General features: G+C 50.0%; 1 protein-coding gene across 1 annotated transcript; it reads left to right on the top strand.

The window, feature by feature from the left end:
• The first annotated feature begins 1202 nt into the window (after positions 1-1202).
• Positions 1203-1547, top strand: LOC101756164. The gene has a single exon (XM_004959164.1). The coding sequence runs from the start codon at positions 1203-1205 to the stop codon at positions 1545-1547; it is 345 nt and encodes a 114-aa protein (XP_004959221.1).
• The last annotated feature ends 14712 nt before the right edge of the window (positions 1548-16259 follow it).

Raw genomic sequence — 16259 nt, 5'->3', positions numbered from 1 at the left:
CCATGACCTTTGGGTTAAAAAACACTGGTGCCACCTACTAGAAGGCAATCCAAGGTTGCCTCGCTAAGAAGATGCACAAGAACGTCGAGGCCTACGTCGACGATGTGGTTGTCAAGACTAAGGATAAGGAGAACTTTATAGCTGACCTCGCAGAAACCTTCGACAGCCTCCAAGCCTATCACTGGAAACTCAATCCAAGCAAATGTGTCTTCGGTGTCCCATCTGGAAATCTCTTGGTCTTGATGGTTAACCAGCACGGCATCGAAGCCAATCCCATCAAGGTTGATGCAATCAGAAACATGGTGAAGCCAGCTAGCAAGAAAGACGTCATGAAGCTTACCGGCATGATGGCGGCCCTCAATCGCTTCATCAGCAAACTTGGTGAAAAGGGACTGCCCTTCTTCAAGTTACTCAAAAAGGTAGACAACTTTGAGTGGGATGACGAAACCAGCAAAGCACTCGAAGAACTAAAAGCCTTCCTTACCACTCCCCTCGTCATGACGGACCCGGCCAACTAAGAAATGCTTCAACTCTATATCTTTGCAACAATGCACGTTGTCAGCACTGTGCTAGTTGCGGAACGTGAAGAGCCTGGCCGTGCACACATGGTGCAGAGACCGATCTATTACATCAGCGAGGTCTTAAGCGACTCCAAAGTTCGCTACACACAGGTTCAGAAATTGCTCTACGCAATCCTGATCTCGTCCCACAAGCTGCACCACTACTTCTAGGCGCACAAGATCTAGGTAGTATCCTCATACCCACTTGACGAAATCCTCCACAATAGGGATGTCAACGGTCGAGTTGTCAAGTGGTCTGTAGAGCTCGGTGAGTTCGACCTCGACTTCTGCACACGTCATGTGATCAAGTCGTAGATCCTAACCAACTTCGTAGCCGAGTGGACAGAGATCTAGAAGCCGTCCTCCCCGGAGAGGTCGGAACACTGGACAATGTACTTTGACGGTGCCCTCAACCTCGAAGGAGCTGGCGCGAGAGTCCTCTTCATATCTCCGAAAGGTGAGCAAGTCAAGTGCGTTCTCCAAATCCACTACAAGGCCACCAACAACGGCACCGAGTACGAGGCTCTCATCCACGGCCTCCACATTGCCGTCTCCCTTGGGATCAAGTGCATCCTTGCGTACGACGACTCCAAGGTTGTCATCGAGTAGGTCAACAAGAATTGGGACTGCACCAAGGAAACCATGGATGCTTACTACGCAGAAATCTGCAAACTTGAGGTCCACTTCAATGGTCTTGAGTTCCACCATGTCCCCAAGGAACACAACATTGCTGCCAACGTCCTATCCAATCTTGGCTCCAAGAATGCACAAGTCCCGGTTGACGTCTTCATACCAGATCTCCAGAAACCTTCCATCAAGATTCTAGACCCAAACCAGGTCAACAACAGTACTGAGGCTCTAGCCGACCCAACTCCCACTGACATCATGATGATCGAGGTAGAAGAAGACTGGTGCGCTCTATTCATAGCCTTGATCATTGATCAGCTGGCGCCAGAAGACAAGATAGAATATGAGAAACTAGCATGACGCAGTGCAAACTACGTTGTCATCGGGAAAGAGCTCTACATAAAGGACGCATCCACATGCATCTTGATGAAGTGCATTACGCATAGTGAGGGCATTGACCTCCTTGATGAGATCTACTCGGGCACATGCGGGAACCACGCCGCTTCAAAAACTTTGGTCGGCAAGTCATTTCGCCCTGGCTTCTATTGGCCAACAGCAGTAGCCGACGCAAAAGAGCTCGTCCAAAGGTGCAAAGGGCGTCAATTCTTCTCCTAGTAATAACACCTACCAGCCCAAACCCTGAGTACCATCCTACCATCCTAGCCCTTCGCATGCTGGGGGCTGGATATGGTTGGACCCTTCAAGACCGCCCTGGGCAGTTACACTCATATCATTATGGCTGTTGACAAATTCACCAAATGGATTGAGGTCAAGGCTGTCATAGCATTGAGTCGGCTAAAGCCGCGTAGTTCATGGAGGAGGTCCCACACTGATTTGGAGTTCTAAACAGGATCATCACCGACCTTGGCAAGCAGTTCAGAGGCTCCGAGTTCTAGGACTTTTACCAGGAAAACCTCATCGATGTGTACTATTCCTCAGTAGCGCACTCGCGTTGCAACGGACAGGTCAAATGTGCCAATGGGATGGTCCTCCAGTACCTCAAGTCTCGCATCTTCGATGATGCGTCCAAGTACGCCACCAAGTGGCTACGTGAGCTACACCAAGTGGCTACAGACCCAGAAAAGCTGGGCTACCGACTACACTCCTTTCTTCATGGTGTACGGCTCGGAGGCCGTCTTGCCATCCAACGTAGGCTTTGCCGCCCCACACATACAGTATTACGAGGAAGGCGAAGCGAAAAAAAGCCAGGGGGTCGACATCTACAGCCTTGAGGAGCACCGAGTGGCGACTCTCATCCAGCATGCACGCTACAAGCAATAGATACGATGCTACCACGATCAAAATGTTAAAGAACGCTCCTTCAACGTCGGCGATTTGGTGCTTCGCCTGATCCAGTCCACCAAGGACATGCACAAGTTGGCAGCTCCCTAGGAGGGCCCCTTCATCATCAAAGAAGTCATCCAGTCAGACACCTATTGACTCCAATGGCTGGACAGCTTAGGCGTCCCCAATCTGTGGAACATCGAGCACCTGCGGCGCTTCCGCCCTTAGGACTTAAAAGCTATGTATTCTTTTTTCCTTTTTATTGAATGAATAAAACCTTCGAGGTTCTTTGCATACCTAGTCCCTTCTTGTTCCCTTGCCTGAGTTGTTCCTCACACTCAGGGGTTATCCGACTTGTTCCACAATCTACTCGCTTTCAAGCTCGGGGGCTTCCCTTAGGTGCTGACCTTCGGGTCTTGCATCCTCCTCCTCCCCTTCTCAAGGCAATACGACTAACTCATGTGGTCAGCGTTCTAGCTCATGAAACCTAGACAACCTTGCGTTCACCCATTCTACAAGCTCGAGATCCGCTCTCAGCAGAATGCTGGTCACGCAAGGCTAGGCGCTTAGCGGCTACACGCCTCAACTACAGTTGTCCCGTCGTATACACCAAGGGAGGGATGGAGTCCTTTCTTCCTGCATATGTTAAATCAATTAAAACAATTACTTGTCTTATCACACAGTTTGATACATCACAAGTTCTATTTTATAGGTCCAGCTCTCTAACGACATTTTCTGCTACACCATTAAACTCCTCGGCCAGTTCCGGAAGCTTCTCTACATCAAAGTCCGACGCGACCCATGCGCCAGTATGCTCCAAAGGAATCCATGGGAAGTGTGTCTTCAACACTACCAAGAAATTCTTGACGCATTCCACCACGGTGTCCTTCAGCAGCTCTTTTAGCCAACCAGGCACACTCTTAAGATGATCGAGAAGTGGCGTTGGCGCGGTCGGGTCAGTTTCTGGTTGGACCATGTCCATCACATAGCTGGCCGCCCTACACAGATCTTCAAGCTCCACCTCCAGCCCTGCAATCACCAATTAGTCACGCTGAAGACTTTGTAGTGCAGCTTCTAAGCAGCAATCAGTATCTTTACGCAAGCTGGCCTCGTAAGCCAACTTCTGCGACACAGCGTACTCAGAGTGAACTGCCACATCGTGATCTCGCTGGAGATGAGCATTTGGGGTCTTGCATTCTCTGAGGTGTCGCTTGAGCCTTTGCTCCCTCGCTTCGGCATCTACCCATTCGAACTAGCACAAATTAGCACCAGGACTTCAAGGACAATACCGAGTCGACAGGCTGGCACAATGTACCTTTCAACTGTGCAGTGAAAGTTTGTTTTTACTCAGCATGCTCCAAGTCTTTCTGCTTAAGCTGCTCTGTGGCATCCTCTTTGGCCTTCTTGAGGTCGGCCTCAAGTTGATGTGCCTTAACGCGATACTCCTCGGCTTGTTGAATTGTGTGTGACCTCTTATGAGCACGCTTGAGCACGCGCGGCGAGATTCTGTTTACACTCTAACAATCAGAGCATTGCAAAGAAACGGAATTTAAGATATAGGTTCTCCGGATTGGTCGGCATACTTAGAAATAACAACTTGGAAATCCTGGAGGATGACTGGCGCAGCTCGGCAAGATCTTTCTTGTCCTTGGCCACATCCCTAGCAAGGCTAGTTCTTGCAAAGTCCAGAGTATTGGGATTATCTCCTCCTCGCATGTCCATGCCAGCATCTCTGGTGGACGTCTCCGGCAATGGATCATCCCTGGGCATCTCTTCCAGGTGAGACTTGGCTCCAGCTCTTTCACTAGATACCTGCTCGGCCCCGGAGCTGACCATAGCAGCTTCCGCAACAACCGCACTAGAAGAAGCAACATCCCCGGCTACGCCTTGCTGCGGCACCGGATTTGGCACAGCTTCTGCTTCGGCGCGACCATCTTGATCCCTCTCGACCTTTGGAGGCGGCAACTATTTAGGGACGCGGCCGCTCGCCCTTTCGGCATGGAAAGAGCCAACAATCAGTTGCATACCAGATTCATCATCTAGCACGGCCTTCTTTTATCGTAAGTGCGAGAGGCAACTTAAGCAAGATAAGCAGCAAACGAACCACAAGACAGATAATATAACCAGATTGCACTTACATGGTGCTCTGCTTCACCAGGAACTTGGAACGCAAGGGCGGTGATGGTGACAACACATCTCCGCTCGGCCCACCATGGATTTCTACCTGCAGCGTCTCCTTGATCCGCTCCGTGTCGGCCACGGTCGTCTCAAGGAGCTCTGCTTTCTTCTTCTTGGCAGCCAGGCTCGGCGTGTCTGACTCCTCGTCCGCTTTGCTAGCCGACCTGCCCGCGGAGGTTGTGCTCGGGGGCAGCCTTCTCTTTTTTGCCAGCCGCCTTCTTCTGCTTGCTACTCGGCTTCTAAGATTTGGAGGTCGAAAGTTTCTTCATGGCTTGCCGTGTTCGGCGTCCAACTAGTGTGGAGTCCTTGGCCCAACCGACTTCATCTGGTAGATCCTCGTCTGACCGAATGTAGGAGTCTGACTCCCAATCATGGGCGGCAGGCGGCTGGTCAGATTCGGTGGTCGGGTGGACCTTGGGTCATTGTTGCTCGGCTCATTCAGGAAATGGAGCCAGGCAAAATAATTCAAACTCTTGGGTCTGGTCAACCAACAAGGTTACTCAAAGACAACACAAAAGCAAAATGGGAAAGCCAAATCCATGTGGTTAAGATCATATCGGGTCCGCCGGCCTCTTGAGGGAATATGCCTTGGGGTAGGTCTTGTTCTTGATGAGACCACCAAAAAACTCGCATACTCGGTTGGTGACTTCTTCTTTGGTCACCTTTCGTTGCGCCTCTCAGGTTGGATCTAGTGGTCCCATGTACTCATATACCAGATGGACCCTGTTCTTGATCGGCTGCGTCAATCTCCGACAGAAATTGGTACTTACAACCCCGGCTGTGAGTCCACGCGCCTTTAGGTCGGCGATCTTCTCCAGCAGCTTCTTCACCTGCACCATCTCTGTGGTAGTCGGCTGGTTCGACCACTTAGGTATAGTAACTAGGGCATGTCTGGTACGCGGTGGGAGCTCGGGCTTCTGATTGGCGACCGTAAACCACTCCTTGTGCCAGCCCTTGTTGGATTCCTTCAACTCGAGATCGAAGTACACCTGCACCCTCTTCGGCCGCAGTGAAAATCCACATCCTCCAGTCATTCATGGCTTCCCATTGGTCAACACAGACTTCAATTGATACAAATACTTCCACAGATGGGGGGAATGCCCAAGTATGCCTCACAGAGATGGATAAAAACCAAGATATCAAGAATGGAGTCAGGGTTCAAGTGTACTAGCTCGATCTTGTAGTAGTTCAGCAATCCGCGGAAGAAGTTCCCACAAGGGATCCCGAATCTGCGCTCAAAGAAGGATGCAAACACCACAGTCTCCGTCTTGTCCTCACTGGGAAACTCTTGTCCGACGGTGGCCTTCCACTCGAGCCCGAGGAGGCCCCGGTTGACGAGCGCTTGGATGTACTCCTCCATCATCACCGATTTCATCCAGTATGTGGATGGATCTGGTGCATTTCCTGCCGCCATCTCTTCAGTTTCTACTCCCTAGGACTTGGATCTAATAACTGTGAGGCTTTTGATTCGCACATGACGGCATGGCGGCTGACTTGGGTGGTGGCACAGAAGTGCACGTGAGCAGATTGGAAAGCGCGGCGATGCGGACTAGGGTTCATTGATGTTATGGCAGTGTGCTTCGTGGACAGCGGTGACGGTGATGCGAGTGTGGAGAATGAAAATGAAAATGGAACCGCACCCCTTGGGCTTTTTAAGGATGTGACAGCGTAACCCTAGCAGCGAAATCTGCGAATTTTCCATCATTACGGCGCACGCGCTAGACGGAGTCCATGGGATTTCTGTTGTGTTTTTCACGACGTGCCTCCATGGCTCCGCCAGTCCTCGTGCTCACACTCGGGGGCTGGGCATCTCTTTGAGGTTGGCATGCCTCTGTGGCTCCGCCAGTCCTCGCACTCACGATCAGGGGCTGGGCACCTCCTTTAGGTCAGCGTGCCTCCATGGCTCCTCCAGTCCTCGCGCTCACGCTCAGGGACTAGGCGCCTATTTCAGGTTGGTGTGCCCCCATGGCTCCGCCAGTCATCGCGTTCATGCTCAGGGGTTGGGCGCCTCTTTCAGGTTGGCGTGCCTTCGTGGCTCCGCCAGTCCTCACGCTCACGCTCAGGGGTTGGGTGCCTCTTTCAGGTCGGCATGCCTCCGTGGCTCCACCAGTCCTCATGCTCACTCTCGGGGGCTAAGCGTCTATTTCAGGTCAGTGTGCCCCTGTGGCTCTGCCAGTCATCACGTTCACGCTCAGGGGCTAGGCGCCTCTTTCAGGTCAGCGTGCCTCCGTGGCTCCACCAGTCCTCACGCTCACGCTCGGGGGCTGGGCACTTGTGGCGGATCCACTTCGGATTAGCTTGATTAAGCATGGTTAAGTCGCCTGACATGCGACCCCGATGCCTAAGAAGTTAACACGAAGTGCCGTCGGATTTCATCCGATTTAACCACTTGAACAGGACCGCTTTAGCAAACTCACACGAAGGTGAGTGATTCCAGAGAATACAACGAGTCCACTGGGTTAAACAATTTAACCATTTAGTTCGGCCATAAAAACCAACATCAGAGTTTTACAAGGTTCAAAAGAAAACAACAGAAGGTAAAACCACTAGCGGAAGCAAATCGTCGGGGTCGGACATCCCTGGTGAGGCCAGCCGGGACATTACTGGTCCCTCTCCTCGCCGTCCGAGGAGGGATCCCACTCGACCGTCCAGCCCGGCGGGAGCTGGGGCGGCCAAGCGCCAGCAAGAGAGGGGTTGGGAGCAGCAGCTTCACCTGAAAAACAGGAGCCACAACAAGGCTGAGCTACTAAGCTCAGCAAGACTTAACCGATAGGAGTAAAACTACTCCTCCTTCTAGACATGCAGGGCTTTTTGGCTGAGGGGGGGGGGGTTTGTTTGCCAAAAGCACTAAGTAAAACCCTATTTTCAAGTTTTAGCTCCGGTTCTAGGTTCATTTACCAGTCTAGGTTTTTCAACCTATTCTAAGCAATCATAGAACCAAACAAGATGTGTAGATATTGATAGAGTCGGAGTGCCCGATCTTTCGGTGAGTGGAGATAAATTCGACTTGGTGGAAGTAGACCCTCACGATCCGACTACGACGAGCGAACCCGAAGCGCCAATGCAATCGCTGAACCAACTCCCGATGGTTACCAACCTCGCTGGTGCGAGATCAGCCTGATCACGAAGATCGATTCCTGTCCGCAATCGAAGAACGAACAAGAAAGAGAGGCGAGCAATCTAAATATCACTCGAAGGTGGAGTTCTGAATCACAAGGACAGCGCGTATTTGCGCGTGTTCAAGAGTAGCTAAAGCTAGATGTAAAACAAAACTCAAGTCGTAAACAAAAAGGACTCGGACTAAATAAAGGGGGCGCAGCCCCTGGAGTCCGAAGGGGTCACGGCGCCCAACCCTAGGCGCCCCACCTGGGCTGCCCTGTTGGGCCATCTTCTTATTCCGATGGGCCTTCGTTCCTTAACAGCATGATGAAGTTTAATTCTCTCGCACGGGCTCGAGTGATTGGCCCAACTGGATGAGCAACTGTAGGCGCCTGAGGTGGAGGAGCAACTGGAGGCGCCTGAGGTGCTGCTGGTGTAGATGTACTCGTGGTGTCCTCATCATCCTCCCCTTCTTGAACTGAAGTCGTCCTCGACGGCAACTCCTCATCTTCGCCCACATACGGTTTCAAATCTGCAACATTAAAACTCGTGGAAACACCAAACTCCGCAGGCAGGTCAAGGATATAAGCATTATCATTAATCTTGGTTAGCACTTTAAAAGGACCAGCAGCACGTGGCATCAATTTAGAACGACGTAAGGTAGGAAAACGATCCTTCCTCAAATGCAACCAAACCAGATCACCCGGTGCAAAAGTAACATGTTTTCTCCCTTTACTACCCGCAACCTGATATTTAGCATTAGCAGCAGCAATGTTTTGTTGAGTTTGCTCATGCAAGCTAATCATTTGATCAATATGTGCAGCGGCATCTATGTGTGGGGTGTCCTCGGCATCAAGTGCAAACAAATCAATAGGCGCCCGAGGAATATAACCATAAACAACTTGAAAAGGACACATCTTTGTAGAAGAATGCGTTGCATGATTATAAGCAAACTCAACATGAGGCAAGCAATCTTCCCAACGTTTCAAGTGTTTATCTAAAACAGCCCTAAGCATGGTGGACAAGGTTCGATTAACCACCTCAGTTTGTCCATCAGTCTGAGGGTGACAAGTGGTGCTAAACAGCAATTTAGTTCCCATTTTATTCCATAGTGATCTCCAAAAATGACTGAGAAACTTAGCATCACGATCAGAGACTATTGTATTTGGAATACCATGCAAACGAATAATCTCACGAAAGAACAATTCAGCAACATTGCTAGCATCATCAGTCTTATGACAAGGTATAAAATGAGCCATTTTGGAGAAACGATCAACAACCACAAAAATACTGTCCCTCCCCTTCTTAGTTCGAGGCAATCCCAAAACAAAGTCCATAGAAATATCAAGCCAAGGGGAAGTAGGAACAGGCAAAGGCATGTACAAACCATGGTTGTTTAATCGTGACTTAGCTTTCTGGCAAGTAGTGCAGCGGCCAACAAGGCGCTCAACATCAGCGCGCATCCGGGGCCAAAAGAAGTGGGCAGCCAGCACTTCATGCGTCTTGTAGACGCCAAAGTGCCCCATGAGACCGCCTCCATGCGCTTCCTGTAACAACAAACGACGAACCGAGCTAGCTGGAACACACAGCTTGTTAGCGCGAAACAGGAACCCGTCCTGTATGTGAAATTTGCCCCATGGTTTGCCATGAATACAGTGGGCGAAAGCATCTTTAAAATCAGCATCATCCACATATTGATCCTTCACAGTTTGCAAGCCAAAGATTTTAAAATCTAACTGTGACAGCATGGTATAGCGACGAGACAAAGCATCAGCAATGACATTTTCCTTCCCGCTCTTGTGTTTAATAATGTAAGGGAAAGACTCAATGAATTCTACCCATTTAGCATGACGACGGTTCAGGTTTGTTTGGGTACGAATATGTTTTAAAGCCTCATGATCAGAATGAATTATAAACTCGCGATGCCAAAGGTAGTGCTGCCAAGTATGCAAAGTGCGCACTAAAGCATAAAGCTCCTTATCATAAGTAGAATAATTCAAGCTAGCACCACTTAATTTCTCACTAAAGTAAGCAACCGGTTTTCCTTCTTGTAACAAAACAGCACCTAGCCCAATACCGCTAGCATCGCATTCAAGCTCAAACACTTTAGTAAAATCAGGCAACTGCAAGAGAGGAGCATTGGTTAACTTATCTTTCAAGGTGCTGAACGCAACCTCTTGCGAATCACTCCAAGCAAAGGGAACATCCTTCTTTGTAAGCTCATGTAGAGGCGCTGCAATGGAGCTAAAATCACGAACAAACCGGCGGTAGAAACCCGCAAGGCCAAGAAAGCTTCGAATTTGTGTGACCGTTGTCGGTGTAGGCCACTCCCGAATGGCATCAATCTTGCTGCTATCCACCTCAATGCCCTGTGGAGTAACAACATAGCCAAGAAACGAGACACGTTGTGTGCAAAACATGCATTTTTCGAGGTTAGCAAATAAATGGGCCGCACGCAAGGCATCAAAAACAGCACGCAAATGTTCTAAATGCTCTTCCATAGACTTGCTGTAAATGAGGATATCATCAAAATAGACAACTACAAACAATCCTATGAAGGGCCTCAGAACTTCATTCATCAAACGCATAAATGTGCTGGGAGCATTTGTCAAACCAAACGGCATAACCAACCATTCATATAACCCAAATTTCGTTTTAAAAGCCGTTTTCCATTCATCACCTAATTTCATGCGAATCTGATGGTAGCCACTACGCAAATCAATCTTAGTGAAAATAATGGCACCACTAAGCTCATCTAGCATATCATCAAGGCGTGGTATAGGGTATCGGTAGCGAATGGTAATGTTATTAATAGCACGACAGTCTACACACATACGCCATGAGCCATCTTTCTTTGGAACAAGTAACACAGGAACGGAGCAAGGGCTAAGAGACTCACGAATATAACCCTTGTCAAGCAACGCCTGTACCTGGCGCTGGATTTCCTTCGTCTCATCCGGATTTGTACGGTACGGTGCGCGGTTCGGAAGCTGTGCGCCGGGAATGAGGTCGATCTGGTGCTCAATGCCACGAAGTGGTGGAAGTCCCGGTGGCAAATCTTTTGGAAAGACATCAGCGTACTCCTGCAAAATGTTAGCAACCGCAGGGGGAATATCCAAAGATGGTGCATCATCAAGTGAAACGAGCACACTAGAGCATATAAGGGCATAGCATGGCAAAGGAGCATCGCGTAACTCATCAAAATCAGCACGTGTGGCAAGCAAAACAGGAGCATGCAACTTGATTTCAGAATTAAGAGATGTCGATGGTTCAAGTTGTTTAGCAGTTTTCGCAGCTCTAGCAAGATCATCTTTAAGAATTTGTTCAGGTGTCATTGGATGTATAATTATTTTCTGACCCTTAAACATGAAAGAATAGTGATTTGAACGACCATGATGCAAGCTATCAGTATCATATTGCCAAGGTCGCCCAAGTAACAGAGAGCATGCTTCCATGGGAATAACATCACAATCGACAAAATCAGAATAAGCACCCATGGAGAAAGGAACACGGACTGATCGAGTAATTCTAATTTTCCCACCATCATTAAGCCACTGAATGTGATATGGATGTGGATGCTTACGAGTGGGTAAAGACAACTTTTCAACCAGCGTGGTACTCGCCAAATTGTTGCAGCTGCCGCTGTCGATGATGATGCGAATCGACCGTTCCTGCACAACGCCCTTGGTATGGAAAAGAGTGTGTCGCTGATTCTTCTCGGACGGTGCGACCTGTGTACTAAGAACACGCTGCACAACAAGACTTTCATACCTATCGGCGTCACCCGGGTTGACATGTACCTCCATAGCTGCATGGTCAGTGGCAAGCATCGCATGTCGAGTATCTTCAGAATCACTAGCGGAAGAGTACTCACCATCATCACGAAGAAGCAAAGTGCGCTTGTTCGGACAGTCCCGAATCACATGGCCAAATCCTTTGCAACGATGACACTGAATATCCCGTGTACGGCCTGTGGGAGGGGCGGCGCCTGTGGAAGGGGCAGCGCTTGCAGGTTTGGCCGTTCGCTCGCGCGGTGTAGTGGTGGGCGTGGGTGGCGCAGGGAGAGCGGGTGCGGAGGTGGATGTCGAGCTTCTTCCTGCAAAAGAGTTAGAATATGTCTTCGAGCGGCGTCCCTGCACTTCACGTTCAGCTTTGCAAGCATATTCAAATAATGTTGTCATATCTGTGTAGTCCTTATAATCAAGTATGTCCTGAATTTCGCGGTTCAAACCACCACGAAAACGTGCCATAGCAGCATCGGTTTCCTCCAATAACCCACAACGAATCATGCCTATTTGTAATTCCTGGAAATATTCCTCAACAGATTTGGAACCTTGCTGAAAACGTTGCATTTTATTAAGCAAATCGCGAGCATAATAAGAAGGCACAAATCTGTGGCGCATAGCAGTTTTTAATTGCTCCCAAGTGGTTGGAATGGTATTGGGATGTTTGTGTTTATATTCACGCCACCAGATTAAAGCAAAATCAGTAAATTCACTAATAGCAGCTTTAACTTGAGAATTAGCAAGAATATCATGGCATGAAAATTTCTGTTCAACTTCTAATTCCCAATCAAGATATGCAGCAGGATCATATTTGCCATTAAAAGGTGGAATTTTAAATTTAATCTTGGAAAAGGAATCATTACCACCGGGACGGCGTGGCACGCGGCGGGCACGGCCACGGCGGTCGCCATCGTCCTGGTCCGAGTCACCACCATAACCCTGCTGCAACTCTGCGACTGTAGTGTGCAATGCATCGAGTCTTGCCACAACTGAGTCGAGTGTGGCCTTAGCGGCCGTCTGTGCAAGGTCGAGCTGATCACACCGCTCGGTCGTCGAGGAGATCGTCGAGTCCAGCCGTTCATGAATCGTCTGAATGTCGGTGACAAGCCCTTCAACTTGCGCCCGTATGCCCTCCAGCTGGGTAGCCCCCGCGTCGACATCATCTGCCATGGTTAGCGCAAAGACAAGAACACAAGCGACGACAAAATAGGGGTGTAACAGCTCACAAGGCGCTCACACTAGTGCTGTTATCAAATTCTTATCCGTTCTTACCACGCACACAGGGGCGAACTGCAACCAACCGGTGGAACTCACGAAAGATTGGAGGAGCGATTGCCTGGAGAAACAAAATATGCTCGTCGTAGAACTATGTGGAGTTCTGGGAAGGCTGCACTCAAATGAAGGATTAGCACAATCAAACAATAATGCAAAGTTGAAAGATAGTGCCAAACACGTAACAAGAGTTGCTGGTAACAAGGAAAAATCGAAAGAACAGAGGCAAGGTGGAGAGGGTGCACCTCTTTTTTTTTTTTTTATTTCTGTTTTTTTTTTTTCACAGAGGGTGCCCCAAAACTGATAATAGGAACACAGAGGATCTCAAATATCAAATTGCGGCACACACTCTCTCTCTCTCTCTCTCTCTAGAGTAAGGCGGACCTCAGAATAATAAAGGACCAAGAAAGAGGCACGGAATGCGTGGGGGAGGGGGGAAATAACACCAGAGAGTCGTGACCCAGGAGGAGTCACGGCGCGCGCAAAGGGAGGTTCCACCGAAACAAATCCGAATCACCTTCCTTCTCCCTGTTGGATTCTTCTTCGTCTTTTGTTTTTTTTTTTGCTTCTTTCCTTTTTTTTTTGCACTTTCCTTTTTTTTTGTGATTGCTTTCGACCTTTTTTTTTTGACAGGGGAGGGCGATCGGAGTAGTGGGATGGCGCGGCGCGGTTGTCGCGGGGGGAGGTGCGGTGGGCGCGGCTGGTAGGGTTGGCGAGCAGCGGAACGGCGGCGGCGGCGAAAACTAGGGTTAGATGAAAAACGAGAAACAAAAGATTAAACACAAGTAACCAGCAACAATTGAACGAGTAGGCACACAAATTCAACAAAGACACTTATTGAAAGAATGTGCGAGGCTAAACGGTTGCTGGGACAAAGGATCTAACCTGAAAAAATTTGTTTTGGTTTTTGTGGACTGTAGGAAGGGAAAAACACTCGGTAAAACTCACCGATCAACCTGGAAAGCTGATACCACTTGATAGAGTCGGAGTGCCCGATCTTTCGGTGAGTGGAGATAAATTCGACTTGGTGGAAGTAGACCCTCACGATCCGACTACGACGAGCGAACCCGAAGCGCCAATGCAATCGCTGAACCAACTCCCGATGGTTACCAACCTCGCTGGTGCGAGATCAGCCTGATCACGAAGATCGATTCCTGTCCGCAATCGAAGAACGAACAAGAAAGAGAGGCGAGCAATCTAAATATCACTCGAAGGTGGAGTTCTGAATCACAAGGACAGCGCGTATTTGCGCGTGTTCAAGAGTAGCTAAAGCTAGATGTAAAACAAAACTCAAGTCGTAAACAAAAAGGACTCGGACTAAATAAAGGGGGCGCAGCCCCTGGAGTCCGAAGGGGTCACGGCGCCCAACCCTAGGCGCCCCACCTGGGCTGCCCTGTTGGGCCATCTTCTTATTCCGATGGGCCTTTGTTCCATAACAGCATGATGAAGTTTAATTCTCTCGCACGGGCTCGAGTGATTGGCCCAACTGGATGAGCAACTGTAGGCGCCTGAGGTGGAGGAGCAACTGGAGGCGCCTGAGGTGCTGCTGGTGTAGATGTACTCGTGGTGTCCTCATCAGATATATCAACAAACATGTCATCATCAGATTCCTCATTTACTCAGGGTGACATAGCGATCAAGCAATCTCAAACTGTGAGAGGCAGACGAATCGATTCGAGTTCTTTAACCATGCATGGTGAACCTAGCCTCACGACATCCGCGCACCCGGAGGTCGCTTCCTGTGTCGGCCTTCCCCATCAATCCCCTAACCCGTGTCGGGCCCATTTCCTTTGGTGTAATGTTCCACAGACCCGGCCTCTGCCGTCCTGTGACCACGCTTACCACCACGTGCGACAACCAGCAGGGGAAACTCCGTTCCAAGAACAATGGGGCGACCGCTCACGTCTAGGTTCAATCCGGTACTAGGCTTCCTCATCCCATACTAAGTATGAGGCTAGTACTTTCAAACACTTGATCACGAACACCACCACTGTCGGGCCTTAGCAAGTTTTCATAGACAGACGGGGCGACCATCCGACCACCAAAGAGTTACCAAAACCCTGCCCCGTCCATCGTCCTTATAGTTGTAACAGAAGGATAGACATGCAACTCCTACAACTCGCGAGTGACAGGGAATCACTCGGCTTTTACCATCTCCTAGTTAAGCAATGCAACTACTCGATCCAACAGCTACTGTTCAAACAGGAGACAGCAAGGTCATGCATCTAGGGTTTCAAACAACTCCTATACGTAAATGCACAAGCATGTTACAGGAGGCATGCGCAAGTTTGGAAAACAACGCAGGGTTTTCATGCAACCGGGGCTTGCCTTCGAGCAAAGAGGAAGAGAACTGCTCGACTTCTGGGGCGGCTTCTGCTTCGGAGGGCAGGAGCTCGGCTACAGCTTCGTCTTCTGGCGCCGGGTGTAGCTCGTAGAAGCCGTCGGTGAGGTGCAGCTCTACACGAATGCAATGCAAGAGTTAGCATAGACGGTTATCTCAATAGCAACACTGGCTCGCCTGAGCCCAGAAACTCGTGACAAAGAGCAGGAGAGTAGGGAGGTTCAAGAGAGCTGGTGAAGATCAAAAGGCAAGGGTCGGAAAGGAACTTATGATCTGATCCTTGAACTAGAGGATGTGGTATACTAGGGGTCCTCATACGCAAGCGCTGGAGGGTTCCTAAGTTTTACACATATATCCTTGGGTTGAAGAAAAAGATCACAGCCGAGCCCTCGGGCGAGGCGGATAAGGGTCGGCGGATAAGAGGGGTCGGGCGAAGCGGACTGTGGTCGGCAGCTTACCTTCTTCCTGAAAGAAAAGCTTGGGGTCGGGAAGAGGCAGACTTGGGCGGAGGGACTAAAGCTTCGAACAACGGCTAAGTCTGGCAATGCTCCGGCGGCGGCGATGCTTCTTGCAGATCACAAGTAAGCTCTTATGCAGCACGGAGGAGCAAGCGGCTGGGTGACTTGGAGAAAACTGAGGGAGAAGCTGAGAGAAGAGTTCCTCAAGGAACTTGGCGTGTGGCGCTAGGAGCTTGAGCAGGGAGCGAGAGAATGGCTGAAGGCAACAAGGGCGGAGGGAACTTCGGCGGCTGGTGCATTCCTTTTATAGCTGCTGGAACGGGGAAGGGAAGCGGCGCGGGAGAGAGAGAGAGAGAGGGGGGGAGCGGCGCGAAGGCCGGGGAGAAGCAATGGAGTGCTCTGCCGGGGCGGCGATTGAGCGACGAGGGCGGTGGTGCAGGACTCGGGGATGACACCAGCGGTCATTGGGTTCTGCCGTCAGGGCGGCGCAGGAGCGGGTATGCCGGTGGTTGAGATTTGGCGGAGGCGGGCGTCGCCGTGCGGAAGATTTGATAGAAGCGACCGGTTTAATGGCGCTAGAACCGAGGGTGCACAGGTGAGAAGACAGGCAGGCTGCTGCTGCGCGGGCGAGCGCGAAACAACACTCTGTCGGGGC

This window comes from Setaria italica, chromosome II, assembly GCF_000263155.2.
Source record: "Setaria italica strain Yugu1 chromosome II, Setaria_italica_v2.0, whole genome shotgun sequence".
NCBI classification, from domain to species: domain Eukaryota; kingdom Viridiplantae; phylum Streptophyta; class Magnoliopsida; order Poales; family Poaceae; genus Setaria; species Setaria italica.
Note: the sequence above shows the minus strand (reverse complement) of the source record. Positions and strands in the feature narration are given on the sequence as shown.